The sequence below is a fragment of the Sciurus vulgaris genome, assembly GCF_902686455.1.
Source record: "Sciurus vulgaris genome assembly, chromosome: 5".
NCBI classification, from domain to species: domain Eukaryota; kingdom Metazoa; phylum Chordata; class Mammalia; order Rodentia; family Sciuridae; genus Sciurus; species Sciurus vulgaris.
Window position 1 is genome coordinate 90,019,703 of NC_136465.1, and position 16,452 is coordinate 90,036,154.

Here is a 16,452-nt window from a genome sequence, read left to right on the forward strand (position 1 = left end):
CTCTGGAAGCACATTACATGAGATGTTGCAGAAAGCTATTATTCTTTAGAATAAGTATACTTTCCACACAAAACAGGTCTGCACCTATGTGTAAAATTCACTGTCTTCTAGTGTCACTAATTCTATAGTCGTATTGCCCTCAGAGATCCAAAAGGAATGACTTCATGCTCTTCATGAAACTGAGGAGAGGGTGGGAAGAGGAGATGTGTTGACAGAGATTTGAGCTGGAGTCCCACAGATGTAATTTGAAGAGACTCTGGCTCTAGAATGTCACTAACTCTCCATGGAGATTCTACAGCCAAAACCACTTAGCTCTAAGCTTTTACAGAATACATAGTATCTTAAGCGCACTTAAGAAGGAGTTTCCATTAGTGTTATTTTCAAACACACAGCTTTTTTTTCTTTCCATTTAAAAAAGCTTGTCGTTTGTGGTTTGGCCCATCAGCAGTGATGAATGATCCTGAAAGACATCAGAAGTCCAGTCTGGTTTCAATAATCTTGAAGATATTGGATGCATCTGAAGAGGATTCTATTTTCCTTCCAAAATCCTATCTTGGTTCAATTTTTCTCCTATCCTTCATCTCATACAGAAAATATTCCTCAAATTTCCCTAATTTCATGAATTTGACCTTCTATATCCCCTTTATTGAGGTCATCTCATTTTGCTTATCCCCACATCTCTGAAAGATGATCTAATGAGTTCTTTGATAGACTAAGATCATCCAAAGTGTGACAAGGCTGGTTCTAATCAAATATTTGACTTTCCTGATTTCTAAAAGTATAGTCACTCTGTAATATATTCTTATCTCTATGTCCACGTCCACTCAATGGCAAACATGCATTTTGAGGTATTGTTACTATAGCACAGATAAGCATGGTGGTAGTTGCTTCTTAGACAAAAATCCTACCTGCTCAATAAGCAACTTGAGGAAAGCAAAAAATAAATACACAAATAAATAACTCCAGAAAAGTAGAAAAAAACCACAAAGGCTAAATACAGCCAAGTGCCTGTCTTAACTATTTTTAGCAGCTTAAACACAAAATATGAAAGAAAATTTAATATAGATTGACTCTCTGGTAAAGGCTTTCCAAGTTCTCCAATCAGAAGATAGCATGTAAGTTTTTTTTTTTTTTTTTGGCCACATAAATAGTAAATATATTCATATTTTTCCAGTAATTATATTAATAACTAATATTAACTGATAACATGACTCATTTTGGAATAAAATCTTTCCACTTTACTGTTATGAAATATATATTACTTTTTAAAAATTTCTTTAGAATTTTCCAGACACACCCTTCAAGAAAGTGATGTAATCCAGTCCCACTGATTTCAATTATTATATCTAATGGGTAATGACTCGTAAATTTATATCTGCAATGCTGATGCCTCTTCCTAGATGTCTGTAAGTGTCTTAAAATCATGTAAAAATATACCTCTTAATTCACTTCACTACCTTAAAACTTTTCAATGACTTCTTTTTGCATGTTACTAAAATCCATACTCTTCATGGTCTACAGGACTCTGAGTCATTGTTATTACCTTGTCTCATCTGTCCCTTCTTCACTAGATTCCAACCATACTGTACCATTGTCCCTTGAAAATAAGTCGAAATAATTCCAACCTCGAAATCTTCGTACCTGCCTGTTCTCCTGACTGAAGTGTTCCTTTTGTTTACCAATGTCCCTTTGTAGGACAGGTACCTACAGGTCACACAGGTCTCAACTTAAATGATGGTTCTTCAGAGAGGCCCTCTTATAAATGACCACCCAGTTTTGAGTATCCCATTTATCCCCTTTTATTTTCTTCACACAGTGAATTTATATAATGTTTTAAACTTGTGTTTGACTCCTGCCTCAAGAAAGCAAACTCTGGAAGAGTAAAGATCTCAGATGCTTTGTTCATAGGTCCTCGCACAAAGCACAGGGGCAGCAGTAAGTTTGTAAGCAGACAAACACATAATAAGTGGTTTATTTGTATTGTATGTAATACATGTCAAATTAATATTGAGGGTTTACAGACTTTATGTAAAACTGAGTAAATATATGGGTCAAGTAAATATATGTGTCAAGGTAAATATATGTGTCCAAGTCACAAAATTCAGGTTTTAATTCTGACCCTACCCCTTCCTAATCTTATAACTTTGTTCAAGTCACTCAAGTGTGCAAATTCAATATATACATTATGATCATAATATATACATTATGATTAAGTAGATCAAAATACATAATGAATGGTTAAATTAAAAAGCATAATATAACTAAAAGACATAAGAATATAGTAAGGCTTATTTTTTATATTGTTTTTATAGAGAGCATGGATCAAATAATCTCTTAATTTCCTTTCAAATTGAATATGTGTTGTCCCTTTGGGGATAATTATTTCATGATGTACAAACACAAGCTTTATAGTCTTGTACACTTGTTTATTGATTTTAGACTTGTGATTTTTCTTTTTTTTTTTTTTTGGAGAAGGAAGTAGAATTTTTTCTTCATATAGATTAAAAATAAAGCTTACAATTTTTCTAATTCCATCCCCATTACACCATCCATTCTTTCGAGACCATACACAACTTCTGTAGCAAGAAAAACACTTACCACTGTGGTATGTTTCTTACAGGACTCAAAAGGCAGGGAACCTTCGCCAGTTCTCCAGCTGTCGTCACCAATCTCATCACTCAAGAGAAACTCATTCAGCTTTTGAACGCTGCAAAAAGCAAACAAACACAGAACAAGGATTAGCAGTAAAACTCCCACCAACAAAAATACCCAAACAAACAAACCTTCCTCTCGGTAGCCTGGTGAACAAGCTACCTCTCAGAGTCATTTCTCAAGACCATCTGGGAATTCAGCTACATTGATCAAATGTCCTAAATTGCCCAGGACTGAGTGGTTCTTAGGACAAGATTTTCAATGCTACTTTACCAGAAAAATCTCAGGAATACCAAGATCTCTATCATCCTAAATTTAGTAGAACTTCCTTCATTTTTTTTTTTTTTTTTTTGCAATTATATTCTTTGTCAAAACTAGTAGAGTTAAACAGGAACCTGGAATAGTGTGATTAAAAATAATATCATCAATGGGGGAAGTATTCTTATAATTCTAATTTTACTCATGAAAGGAATTAAGTATAGAGCAGTTAAGTAACCTGCTTAGAAACCACTTACCATATAATATACAGACTTAGGGTCCCCGACCACTAAGGTATTTTGCTTAAGCACTATATTTACACATATTTTCTGAACCTGGCAATGAGAGGGCCCTCTTATGTAGTCTTTTTACTCGGAGAATTGGCCAGGGACCTGCAGCAGCAGCATCACCAGGGAACTTATTAGAAACAGAATCTCAGGCCCCTCTCCAACATGTGAATCAAAATATGCATTTTAATAATATTCAGAGGTACTTCATACGCACATTTACAGTTTGAAAGGCCCTATTCTAGAAAAGCAGTTTGCAAACAGTCTTTCCTGTGGTCTCCTTAAGCCAGGCTCAAGCCTCACATACCCTCCTCACTGTAATTTACTCAATATCATAGGATCAAAAATAAGTAATGAAAACAACAACATGGTTTGAGAACATCCTCCTATAAATGAATAGTATACGAAAGAAAATCCTGTGAAGTTGCAAAGGAAAAGAAGTGCTTTTCCAGCCTGTTTGCAAACTGAAAGTCAACAAACTCACTGGGTAGGCAAGTCATCAACTACCAGGAAAGTGCTGCCTTGATAGGAAACTAGAAAATATATATTCGAAATAAAAGAATCACTTTATTTATGGTTTTTAAAATTTCATTTGAGCTTGTAGTCATATTCGATACCTCTAGATAGGTCTGCCAAGTTTGCTTTTGTAACATGATAATAAAATAAAGTAAGTTTAATTCAGTCTGTTAACCATGATCTTCAAGTGCTTTGGTTTTGTATAACACAGAAACATAAAGATAGATAACATTCATTGAGCCAGCCTAACCACTAGCTTCCAAACTGTACTTTCAGAGAATTAAGAGAGATGATTAAGGAAAGCTTTGATTTGCACAATCTCTTTTGAGTCTTCATTAGGAAAGTCTGGTCATGTAGACTGGAAAGACTCAGCATTAGAAATGCCTTACGAAATGGCATTTTATTGGTCGTAAGTGGCAGAAATAGATTATAGTCGTCATTCTGTTCTAATGGATTGAAGAGATTTGGTTTTAAGGAGCACAGATTTGTCAATCATGGTTGTAAACAACCTTGCACTATTCCTCTGCACAGAAAGCAAAGTGAGGGCAGTGTTTGGCACACATTGTCCCACAAATGCTTGTTCAATGCATCAAAGAAGAAATAAACTAATGATTCAGACATTAAAACTGGTTGATTCAATTCTTCATTTCACTTTTCAAGTATACACACAAATCTTACTGACACTTTTATGGAATAAATGAGCCCCAATCTTGCTGAACATCAGGAAGCAATGATCCCTGAGCTTAATTGGGGGCAGGGAGAACTTTCTCTTCTCTTGGTAACATACCATGTTGGAACTTCAATTGCAATGAACAATACCCACCCTTCTCTAAACCTTTCCTTTCCCTTGCTCTAGGATGGCTGGCTGAAAAGTCCCTGGGCTGCTATCTTGTGATTGTTATTGGTTTCACATCTATATCTCCCATTAGACTGTGACCTCCTTAAGAGAAAAGGTTTTCATTTTCAGAATTTGTCCCAATTCTAAAGTATAACATAGTAATTCCTCAAGAAATGTCTGATGAATGAATAAATGGGTAATACAAAAAGCATTTCCTGTTCATATGAGGTCCTTTCAGGAATCACAGAGACAAAACAACTATGGAAAATGCATGAATCCTGACCAAGGGTGAAGTAATTTTCACCACACTGCCAAGCTTATATTTTAAAAAATGCAAATCTTGTCATGTAACAGTCCTTTTCTTAAAATAACAAATGGTACCCTTTGTCTTTTAGCATCTTTAGCATCATGTAAAAAATGATCAGTACTTCACTTTCCAGTTTCATTCCCTGATCCTTCTCATATCAGAATCTTTTCTCCACCTACACAGAATTACTTTTAGTCCTCTGAATATAACAAAATTTCTCACCTAATTACTCAACCTTTCCCCTTGCATATTTTGCTCCTTCTGATATAGTACATTTCTCCTTTTACTCCAAGTGGTCAAGTCTTACGTGTTCTTTAGGAATCTGGGAAAGAGTTACCACTTCTTTCAAACCTTCACTAACCAGTCTCCCTTCTTTTCTCAGTAAGCTACAAGGGTCTGCACACATGGTTCTTGGCATGCTGTGTAATGCTTATAAGAAAATACAACATATCAGAATTAATTTCCCTTCCTGGTCTCTCTAGCCAAACTGTGTATTCCCTGTACGTTTTAGTTGTCTTTTCATCTTTGCAATTCCCAGTGCCAAGCAATGTAACCGAAGCATTGAGAAATGAATGTAGACCTGTAGGAAGATGCTCAGAGGTATGGAGTAGAGATGAGCACAGTGGTGGTAAAGGCATAAATGGAGATATGCCAAATAGCTAAAATATTTAGGCAATGCACTGGGTACTTCTTATATATTATCTTGTTTAATTTTCTCAACCACCATATGCAGGTGATATCATCCTACTCATTTGACAAGTGAGGAAGCTGAGTTATAGAGACACTAAACAACATGCTTGGGATTGAACAACAAGCATTCCATGGTTGCGATTTGAAAGCAGGTACATTTGTTACCAATTTGCCATCCTGCCTCCATAGCCATTATAGTTCAGTATTTTACTAATTTCTCACTTGTTTAGATTATTCACAAAAATACTTAAGGATTTAGTTATACACGTTATTTTTTCAATTCTCAAAGTTTACTTTGGATGTCTGAATACAACATGGGCACCTTGGAAAAGTGTGTTTTCATTGGGAGTAACAGATTTCATTGCAGGCAGTTGCATGTTTTTCGACAGGATTTATGCAATTTTATAAACTGAAATACAGAGACCCAGCCAAAATATAAGTATAATCTATGATAAATACCAGTAACAATTCATTTGAAGGTAATGCAGGAGATGAGCCAAGCATAAATTCCTTTGGGAGGTACATGACAGAAAGGACACAAAGCTATTTCCCAACAAATGAGGGATTTGTTTTATACTTTTTCCCCCCTTTGGCAAATAACATGTTTGGACATAGATATTGCATTATATATCAAATACCAGATACCTAAACTCAAATTGCTTTTAAGGGATACAACATATTCTCCTCCAGAAAAGCATAACACATAAATTATTTCGTAACAAATAAAACAAATAGAGAAGTGAGGCAGCATCCTGGAAAATAAAAAACAAAACCTTACTCTCTTTTAAATGTTTTAAAACTTTAAATAATAGTGGCCTGTATTCAGTCTGTTTGCAAATAAAGACTGTGACACTTCATCATAAAATGTCCAGAAAACTCAAATGGTGTGGGATGCTATGAATTATAAGAAGAGAGCCTGAAGTAATTTGCCTTTCTTCTATCATATATATATATATATGTTAATATATAATATTTTAATATATTTAGTATATTATAAACCTTTTCAAAAAGAGAGCACAAAATTTTCCCAGAGCAGAGAATTTTACATGGCATGGAATTTTCCTCTGGGTACAGAAGGTTCCAAGTTTCTTACATGTATGCATGACACAGGTTTGGAAGTATGCTTCAATCCATTCTAACCCACCAAATATTAAGACTGTATCAAAGAACTTATGACTTCCACAGTCCTGAAGAGGAGATTTCAAAATCAGCTGACCAAAGTCTCCGATTTAAACAGGCTGTTCAACTCACTGTGGGCCAACTGGCACCAAAGACTGATCATGGGTTCCCAGGCACAGAGGAAAATGCTGAGCTCGATTAACACTGGGAAAATACTCATTTGGGTTACCAGAACCAACACACAGTGGGAAAAAGTATTGGCATTCTCTGTTGACCAGCCATCTCTGTAGGACCGGTAAATCAACCACCAAAGGTCATTTTAGAGAAGCAAGTTTGTATAAGCAGATTCTATTTGGCCTATGGCTTGGGTAATCTGGAACTGAGCCCTGAAAACAGACTGGTCTTTATCAAATTGGCAAATGCCTTTTCTCTGAGATGTACAGAAGGGAGAGTGCTATGCAGAAATACACAGGGATATTATCCACCCACAACTATACCAGGATTTACTACAGCAGAATTGTATACAGTAGATTTGAGGAACACTCCTGGATTACTGTTATCCTTTTTTTTTTTTTTTTTCTTTCAAATCAACTCTTCAAGTCCTTTTGATGTTTGATAACCTCCTGGTTTCAGAGGAGTTATAAGTTGTAAGTCATCAACTGCTCTTTATCTCCACTTAAGAGTGCAAAGTCAAATTCCAATTAATAGTGCAACCATGAAAGGGATAGCAGTTAAGTGGAGAAAATGAAAATAAGGACCAAAATAGCAGACTCTGGCCATCTATCAATTTTACTGTTTGAAGTAGCTTCTCTTCCAGAGCACTGCCTAATTTGGAAGTGTTGCTACAAAGTGCAGCTAGTGATCTATGCAAGTGGTTCAGAAGATAGAACAATAAGAAAAGAAAATGAGGGCAGATGAGGCCAGAGGGCCTGAGCTTTAAACTCCAACAGCTTCCGAAATGTTATTAATGACACAACTTAGAGAACGGGATTGAAGCTATGTTATGATAACCACTGTATTCTAACAGAGCTGAATTTGTAACAGGATAATTTATATGCATTTTAATGCTAGCTAGAATTAAACCACTGGTAAGTCAATGTAAACTATAGCCTAAAACTGGAGATTCTGGTATTTTGAACATTAAATACTAGTTTTCTCACTAATACATAGATATCAGGAAAATGATCTCCTTTTAAATATCTTATGAGAGATGGTCTATATTGCTGTCAATGGTAAAAATCATACTTCGTATATTTAAGACTTCAATTTTCTAGTTTTCTAAAATTTAGGCATGTTTTTCAAAGGCTAGATGTAAATATGATAATGACTGTTTATGTAACATGCTGAGATTTTATAAGGTTTATAAAAATTGCATAGCAAAAAGCAAAACACTACTTTAAGGCTTCCTTGCTTACAATAGAGTCTAGAATACAGTAGCTATGCTACACACAGTGTAGTTCAATGTAATTTGGTAACATGCTTAAAAAGTTAGGAAATGGGCATGTTCATATCACATCTATTTTCACAGTTGTGCATTATGGGAAAATAAAAGTGAGGCAAAGTCTATACTGCTTGTAAACACTATAAAAGCATATTTAAATGAGCAAAATACCCAATAGTGTCTGCAAATCTTTCTGTTTTCAGACTGTGATCCTGGATTTTTTGCCAGATTAAACTAAAATTAAAACAGAATATGATGTGTTGATGTGAAAATTTTCCATCACTGCAAGTACAACATAAATTGGCATGGCTTCAGTGGAAAACATTATGACCATATTAATAAATAGTCTCAAACATTTTCTCTCTCTCTCTCTCTCTCTCTCTCTCTCTCTCTCTCTCTCACACACACACACACACACACACACACACACACACACACACATCCATCCTTTGACCTACTACCACTTCCTTAGTGTGAACAACATAGCCATATTCAGCAAGGACCTTCAAGATGTGCATACTGTGGGAACTGCTACCATCATTTCCATAAGTCTAACCTAAGAAAACAATCAGAAAAAAGTGCAAAGACAAAGTTGTTTATCTCAGTGCTAAATGTTAGTGAGAAAATAGAAACATTCTAAATCTCCATTAAAAGATCATCATTTCATTCCACTGTCTTTCCAATCAGACATAACTGTCCTATGTTTACATAAAAATGTACCATCAGTGAAACTCCACATCATGTACGACCACAAGAATGGAATCCTAATTACAATGTTATATTCCATGTATGTATAGTATGTCAGAATACATTTTACTGCCATGTATATCTAAAAAGAACAAATTTTTAGAAGTAAAATGAAGATCATTATTAAAGAATACTTACAAACAATTGGCTATGAAATAAACATTAAACATCAAGTATTCTAAGACTAAGAAACATAATAGAAACAATAACTGAAAGGAGTCAAAAGTTACAGAAGTTCATTTTCTTAAATTTTAAAATGATTATTTTAATATGAAATAAATAAAGAACTGAAAGATAGCAAAATGGAAAAGAACCAAAGTAACACCACTTTGTTCTGACCTGACTCCAGTGTATGCTTGCTTATGTTTTCTTTTCAGCCTCCCAACACCTGTATCTATGTTGACAGTACAGTAGGACCTTCCTGCATACTTGACTATGACCCTGATGTATAACAAAATGACTCTAAAATGTGTAATCAAAACAATTCTCTCATGTAATCAAAATCTCTGTCTCAACAGGGTCTTCTTTCTGACCTACATGTGCCTCAATTGTTCTTGTGGTTTTTGCCTTTATAAACTCTGTACTTCCAAAATTCAGGTGCTGGGAGTTCTTTGAGGCGTTACCTGATCCCAGCTACCACTTGCCTGGCATGTTCATTAAAGGACCTTTTTTTCCCTTTCAGTTTATCTCAATATGTGTGGTGCTTTGTCATTCTTGTGCACTCTATAATTATAGCACACCACATAACAATGATTATCTCTGGGTAGTGGTTTGAATGTTTTTTTCACACTTTTTCAAATTTACTACCAGGAGCACATATTATTTTTACAGTCAACAAGCAAAGAATTCCAGATATTTTAGTGCTTACCTTATGATGGCTTTGACTGCAAATCTGACCACCGTGGAGAGAAGGAACAACGGTGTGACAAGGATATGAAAGAGAGACAGTGAAGCAAAGGCCTCTGCAGGTTTTAGGTTGTTCCCGCTGGCGTATGCATGGGTCACAAATGTCTATGCAAAGAAACAATTTCTTTGGTGAGAGACTGAGAAAGCTACCCACATGCTTACATTCAATTTTACAAAACTTACATATGCCCCTTGCAATGAAAACAATTTATCCCAAACTCCCTAACTGAACCAATACTGCTATTGGTGAATACTTACTGGCTTACATGTCATCCTAGCAATAAATGTGTGAGGAAGTCAGGACATATTTTAGTTACAGAATACAAAACTGGTTTCGGTCAAATTACTGAGTTTGGGGAATAATTTGATAGAGAACTCAGAAACATTAGCAACCATTCGGGCTCTTTCCAACCTATACAAAACATTCTTAGAGGAAAGAGAATGTTCTGCTGCTTGAGGGTCCCTGCTGTGGATCTGTATTAAGCCTGCAACATTGGTGTTCAATGAAGACTTATTAATATTTCTAAAAATAATACCAGTTGTTGGGTTTGTTATTCTGATGTGAAACATCATGGAATTATTTAACACTTACTGCACCATTCTTTGTATGAATGTATGAGAACCAAGTCATTGAGATGAGAACAGTCAATTCTCAACCATTAACAGTTTTTCTCCCAAGGGGACATTTTCCAATGTTCGAGGATATTTTTCATTGTCATAGTGGGAGTGCTTCTGACATCTAATAGACAGAAGCCAGGGATGCTGTTAAACATTCTAAAGCTGAGGACACCCCCTTACAACAAAGAATTAAATGGACCAAAATGTCCACAGTGTCATGATTAAGAAAACCAGGACTACAACTGTTGCAATGGAAACTGCAAAGAAGGAAATGGCAGAAGTCAAGAAATACATATTACCACCCACACATTCTTGTTCCTACATCATTTATAAACACAGACTTGGTTCCATTTCTAAAAGAAAGAAAAAGTGTCTTACAGCGAGAACAGCTGCTATGGGAATTGCTGCATTCATGAAGACTGTGGAAAGAAATTAAATACATTAGTTTCATTGAACTGTGAAAACATTTTCAGTAATTTCAATTAATCATCTATTATTACTTTAACTATTCCTTGAAGACAGGACAACGAAGCACGTTAAATAACACTTTGTCTGGAGTCCACAAACATTTCCCAGTTGGCATCTCTTTTTCTGTGGTTATATGAGCTCCCACATATTATTCTTAACCAGAAACTGTTTCTCTTTATTGAAAAATGTTTTTCTTATAAGATGTTACAATGGAACACAGATAAAATAATTCTTTCATGATGCAAATTGTTAGAACTTAAGAAATGTGTATTCTTGAGAGGGTTTACAGTTAATTTTGTTTGATCTACCAACCTAATTTAAACATGAAAACTGGGTTATTATGTAGATTAAAAATGAGAATGTGGCCAGGTACTGTAGCACTTGCCTGTAATCCCAGCAAGAGGATCAGGAGTTCAAAGCCAGCCTCAGCAAGTTAGTGAAGCCCTAAGCAACTTAGTGAGACCCTGTTTCTAAATAAAATATAAAAAGGGGCTGAGATGAAACTCCATGGTTGAGTGTCCCTGGGTTCAATCCCTGCTACCCCCAGAGAGAGAGAGAGAGAGAGAGAGAGAGAAACTTCAAGTTCCCTTATCAGTAGTGATATTAATTTTCACCTGCAGATCTTTCAGTAAATAAACTGACTCTATAGCTTACACCTTTTGCTTATTTAAATATCTCTCTAGGAAAATATGTCATCATTGATGAGCATGATATGCATAACTAAAACAAGGAAAAGTCATGTTTTAGCCTAAAATACTAGCATTGAAAGTCATTGGAAAAATAAAAAGTGAAGTTGGTGATTTATAGCTATATTGTTCATAAACCATAGAATCTTAGGGCCCAAAAGTTGAAGTGAAGTGACACAGAGCGGAGAAATGGCACAGTGAGTGTTAGAATGTAGTTTCTTAAGAGTAGAGAGTTTGGATTAAAATAAAGTATCCTATCTCATGAACCATCCCTACCACTGTCCACAGAGCAGAATCACACTGCTTTCGTAGGTCCAGGTATGACTTAGTTATCTCGCGCAGAACTTAGGATCTAAACACTGACCCGAGTTTCATAATAGCACAGACAAGGAGCCTCCATTCTGCCTCAGTCTTCTTTCTCTCCTGTCACCCTATTTCTCTCTCTTTTACCTTCCTTATTATTTATAGTTAATTTAAATTCTGTATCTTTAAATAATCTCCTCTTCAGAAAGAGTGAGAAATACTGCCATTTTACTGATAACCTCTGAGACAGCAATCTGCCCCAGGTACAGGTAGCAGGTACCTCAGTGTCTCATTACATAGATGAGAATGAGAAGTTCATGGCCACACAGCTGGGATTTGAACCCATGCAGTCTGGTGGCCCAGTTCATGCTCAGCACCACTTTGCTCCGCTATCACATAAACAACTCACAATAACTAAAGTGTGATTGGCATTTGACACCCATTCTCATATTTAATGTTTACAACAATACTACATGATAATGAGGAAACAACATAGGGAAGGTCACATGCAAGATTCCAGAACAGCAGGTGATGGAGTTTGGAATAAAACCCAGATCTTTCTGGTCAAAAATCCTCATCTTCTTTCTACTTCTCCTTATAAAACTTTATCAAAGTGAAAAGAGAAAAATAGTCTACTTTGCCTTTGCCAATGAATTAAACACATCAATAGAACGTGACCCGTTGGCAACTGAGACTACAAAATCATTTAATAGTTTCTCTTCCCTCAATTAGTATTTCAAGCGACAAAAGCACTGATTACACAAGTATAAATGGATCTTCAGTTCTACTAGTATTTGTTCTGTTTAACTTTGCTTTTTAATATTTGCAGATACCATTTCTATACACTTTACATATATTACCTCATTTAATTCCCCAAGATACAATTAATACAGCCTAGCTTACCAATGAGGAAGCTGAGGCCTCACCAAGCAACAGTCCAAGGATGGACAGCTGCCAGTTTCCTAAGCCAGGATGATTTCAGGTCAGCTTGTCCTTGAAGACCCAAAAGCATCCAGTACCCTACACTGTTGATTTTTTTTTTCTTTTTCTTTTTTTAAAAGGTCTTTTCATGGTGCTCTGCAAATAATATCCACCAAATATTTTAACATTTAATAAGCAGGGTCACGTTTATGACCTTATTTGGTTCTCACAACATTCTTGTGATGCAGGTATTACTATACACCAATCTTTAGATGAGGAAACTGAAGATGGGTTATTGAGCACGACACCATTGCCAGTGCTTCTATTAAATAGTGAGAACAAAGCACTTGACAGGGAGCCTAGAATAGAGTGTACACTTAATAATTTCAATGAACCCATTTTTCAAAGAAGTGTTAATCATCTCTAAGATCTGAAGACATTGATAATTCAAGAGAAAACAACATATAAATTTCCAAACTTTAAGTTGTCAAAAGTCTTTGGGGAAAATGGGGATGAGCATAGCTGACACACAAATAAAATATTAATAGGAACAGTCTGGCTAAGTGCGATAAATTGTACTCACACGAACCCATTATTTTTGAGAGTGCTGCGTCATCCTTTGAGAACAAAACGCTATATTTAAAAATTCTCGAAATATATTGGAAAAAAGAGTTTTATGTGAATGAAGTTTGATTTCGTTTGCTTAGAAATGATATTTTTTCCCTCAATTTTGGAAAATGGTATTTTAACTACAGTCTTCAAGAAAACATATCATAAGCTCTCAAAGAGACAAGTTAAAAAAAACTTGTCAATAATTTGAAAGCATCTTTGGAGCTAAAAATATCAATAGTAGTATAGTCAAATCAACTTAAAGAAATATTTACTGAAAACCAGTTTTTCCATCCCAATTTTACTGATAAGAAGTCTCAATCATAGGTCTTAATATCATCACCATCCTCATGTCACAGAGGAAGAAACCAAGGATTTCAGTGTGTAAAGGACACACAACTCACAAGGAATAAAATTTGGTTCTACTCGACTCTAATCTTGGGTTTGTCCTGGCCTTTAAGTTAAATGTGAACAGCCTTCTGTGGGTAGGGGCTACTGAACAGCACATGTCTAGAAAATAAATGACTTCCTTTAATGCCTAGAATGTTTCACTAATTGTAATGGAGACTGAGGAAACTGTGTTATTACTCTTCACATCACTGGTTCTTACAGCAATAGCAACTTACTGGAGAGTGAAGTATAAAGTGCAAAGGTTTTGAGACTAGACAATTCTTTCATTCTTGTTTCTTCCACACTTTTGCAGAAAATGTGCTCCCAGGCATACAACTTGAGAAGTTTGATTCCTTTCAATATTTCATTTGTTTTCTTAAGTCTTTCAGTGGAATAATCCTATAAAACAAAGGAATAAATTATAATGCAATTCAGCCAAGTAAACCAGAAAGGCAGGACTAAGTAATGGACACAGATTGAGGAGATCTCAATTTCTGCCACTAATAAGGTTATTAATTCCAGAAGTAGTTAATTTCTCTGTGTTTCAGTCTTTGCAACTTTAGGAGACTCTTGGAGAAAGAGTTTAATGAGATGGCCTCAAAATTCTTCTCCACCTAAAAATTTGTATGTCTCTGTCACTTGAGACTATATTATAAAGAACTTCTTCAGTTTCACAAGATTTCCTTGAATAACATCTGCAGAAAACATTGGCATACATGTTGAGAAACCATAAAGAAATTTAACATGGCTACTAACGTCTAAACTATTTTGTTCTCTCCTCAACACTATCATTCACATGTGCAAGAAAAAAACCCAATGAATTTGGAAACAGTTAGTTTGCTTCTTATATGGGGATGTGAGGGTACAACAATGTGCATGCACCCACATTACAATTTCAGCTTACGACTATGGAAACCAAGCCTATTGTCTTTAACTTCAGGAGATTCTCCATGCCTTTTTGTAAGCTTTTGTTTAAGGTCTAAATTAGATTTTCTGGCTACTAACAACTTGGATTAATTATAGAGAGATTTTCAGCAGATACCAATGCCCAAATTTAATCAGCTGTTTAGCTCCCTTCACCACTAAATACTGGAAGCAGAATTACTATCAAGATGCAATACAACCTGTTAACTATTCAAAGGGATAATGGAATGGCCAATAGGCAGATAGGAGAAAGCAAAAGTAGGAAATGGGCTGTGTTCTGATCATCTTTTCGTCTGCACAGGGTCTCAAATGCCTACAAAATGATTGTTAAATGAGTCAATGAATATGGTATAAACAACTAAATGAAAGACAGATGTTTGCGTGTAGTCATATCTCCACTTACGCACTCTTCCACACCTTTCTGTATTTGAGTGCTCAAATTAAAAGCGCAGATGGCTTAGACAGAAATAATGAGTAACCTCATCAGAAGCAGCAGAAAAACAAGTGATAAAATCCGCTGCATGGCACGCAGCTTGCTTGTCACAGTGGAAGCACCAGCTTGAGAAAGGATTCCAGCAGCAGCAGCAGCGTCTCTCCATTTTACACCTGATTTACAAAGTCTTGCTCATATTTAAACAAACTTCACTTCTAAACATTGCTGTCAACAATTTTATTATTTGCAAATACTTTTTCAAAAGAAGCCAAATCTTACTCAAAGTGATTTCATGGCAAATTGAAGCCAGAGAGGCTCAATAATTGGGCTTTCCTTGTTAAGCAAGTTGACCACAAATGTACGCATCAGCCACTAAAACATTTCCATGCAACTCCATAAGTCAGCATATGGTGTGAATACACCCCAGGGAAATTCAATTTCAGAAGCACCAAATCCGATCAGTCACTCATCTATTGATTCATTTCTTCTGCATGAGTAACAGACATTCAATGGTCTCAAAGTACTCTTAAGAATATTTTTGGATAAGTGATAGAAGATTCAAAGCCTCATCACTCCAAGACCCGTAAAAGCATCAAGAACTGCGATTCTGGTATTTTGAGTCAAAGACAAGCAAGTCTTAAAACTTCCATCTCACGTTAAAAAATTGTTTTTCCAACACTTAAAGTACACATTTGTTGCCTAACAATTGAAATGAAATATAATGATTTCTAGATTATCCCAAGTGGTATTCATTAACTTCCTATATTATAGAAATAAAACAGCTCTACCAGATTTTCCTAATAAAGTTTCCAAAAGATGTTACTTACAAGAGTGCTCTTCTGAGCCTCTGCCAACTTTGTAGCGATGAAGTACTGAATTGGCGCAAGTAGCACAATGACAGCTGCACCAACCAATGCACTTGATCCAAGTAAATTATAGAGCAGAATCACTCCCATTATGATCTAGGAAGAAAAACATATGGAAAAGGGGAAATGAATGGGGCTGTGGGAGCCACTGCATGGAAGGAAATATTTTTAGTGAAAATGTAGTATTTCTTAATTATTATATTGAGTTTATTTGGAAGTCAACTCAACTGTGACAGTTGGGTTTTACTATGATTTATTTGGGGAAGGCTAAGTACTAAGAATTTATTTTTAGTATGATGACTTATAAAACTGGTGTCAAACCAACTGATTGCATGAAGTTTCAGAGTGATCCCATGATGCTTCTGACCTTATAAAATGGTTTTAAATTTTTAAAGGGACATGAAAAAAATTTCAAAAACGCTGTCACCCACCATAAATTTGCTATTTCATATTCTCTTGGAATAGTCCTAGCT

The 16,452-nt window shown here is 35.5% G+C and overlaps 1 protein-coding gene across 13 annotated transcripts in view; it reads right to left on the minus strand.

Annotated features, from left to right (window-relative positions):
• Window positions 1–16,452, minus strand: part of ABCC9 (ATP binding cassette subfamily C member 9) — a 129,332-nt gene that overhangs the window by 84,551 nt on the left and 28,329 nt on the right. For all 13 annotated transcript variants that reach the window (XM_079141426.1, XM_079141430.1, XM_079141423.1 and 10 more), the window contains 5 exons: window positions 15,941–16,075; window positions 13,993–14,155; window positions 10,758–10,798; window positions 9,724–9,866; window positions 2,599–2,707 (listed from right to left, as the gene is read on the minus strand). In XM_079141426.1, coding sequence (XP_078997552.1) covers window positions 2,599–2,707; window positions 9,724–9,866; window positions 10,758–10,798; window positions 13,993–14,155; window positions 15,941–16,075 — 591 coding nt within the window. The remainder of the gene's footprint in view (window positions 1–2,598; window positions 2,708–9,723; window positions 9,867–10,757; window positions 10,799–13,992; window positions 14,156–15,940; window positions 16,076–16,452) is intronic.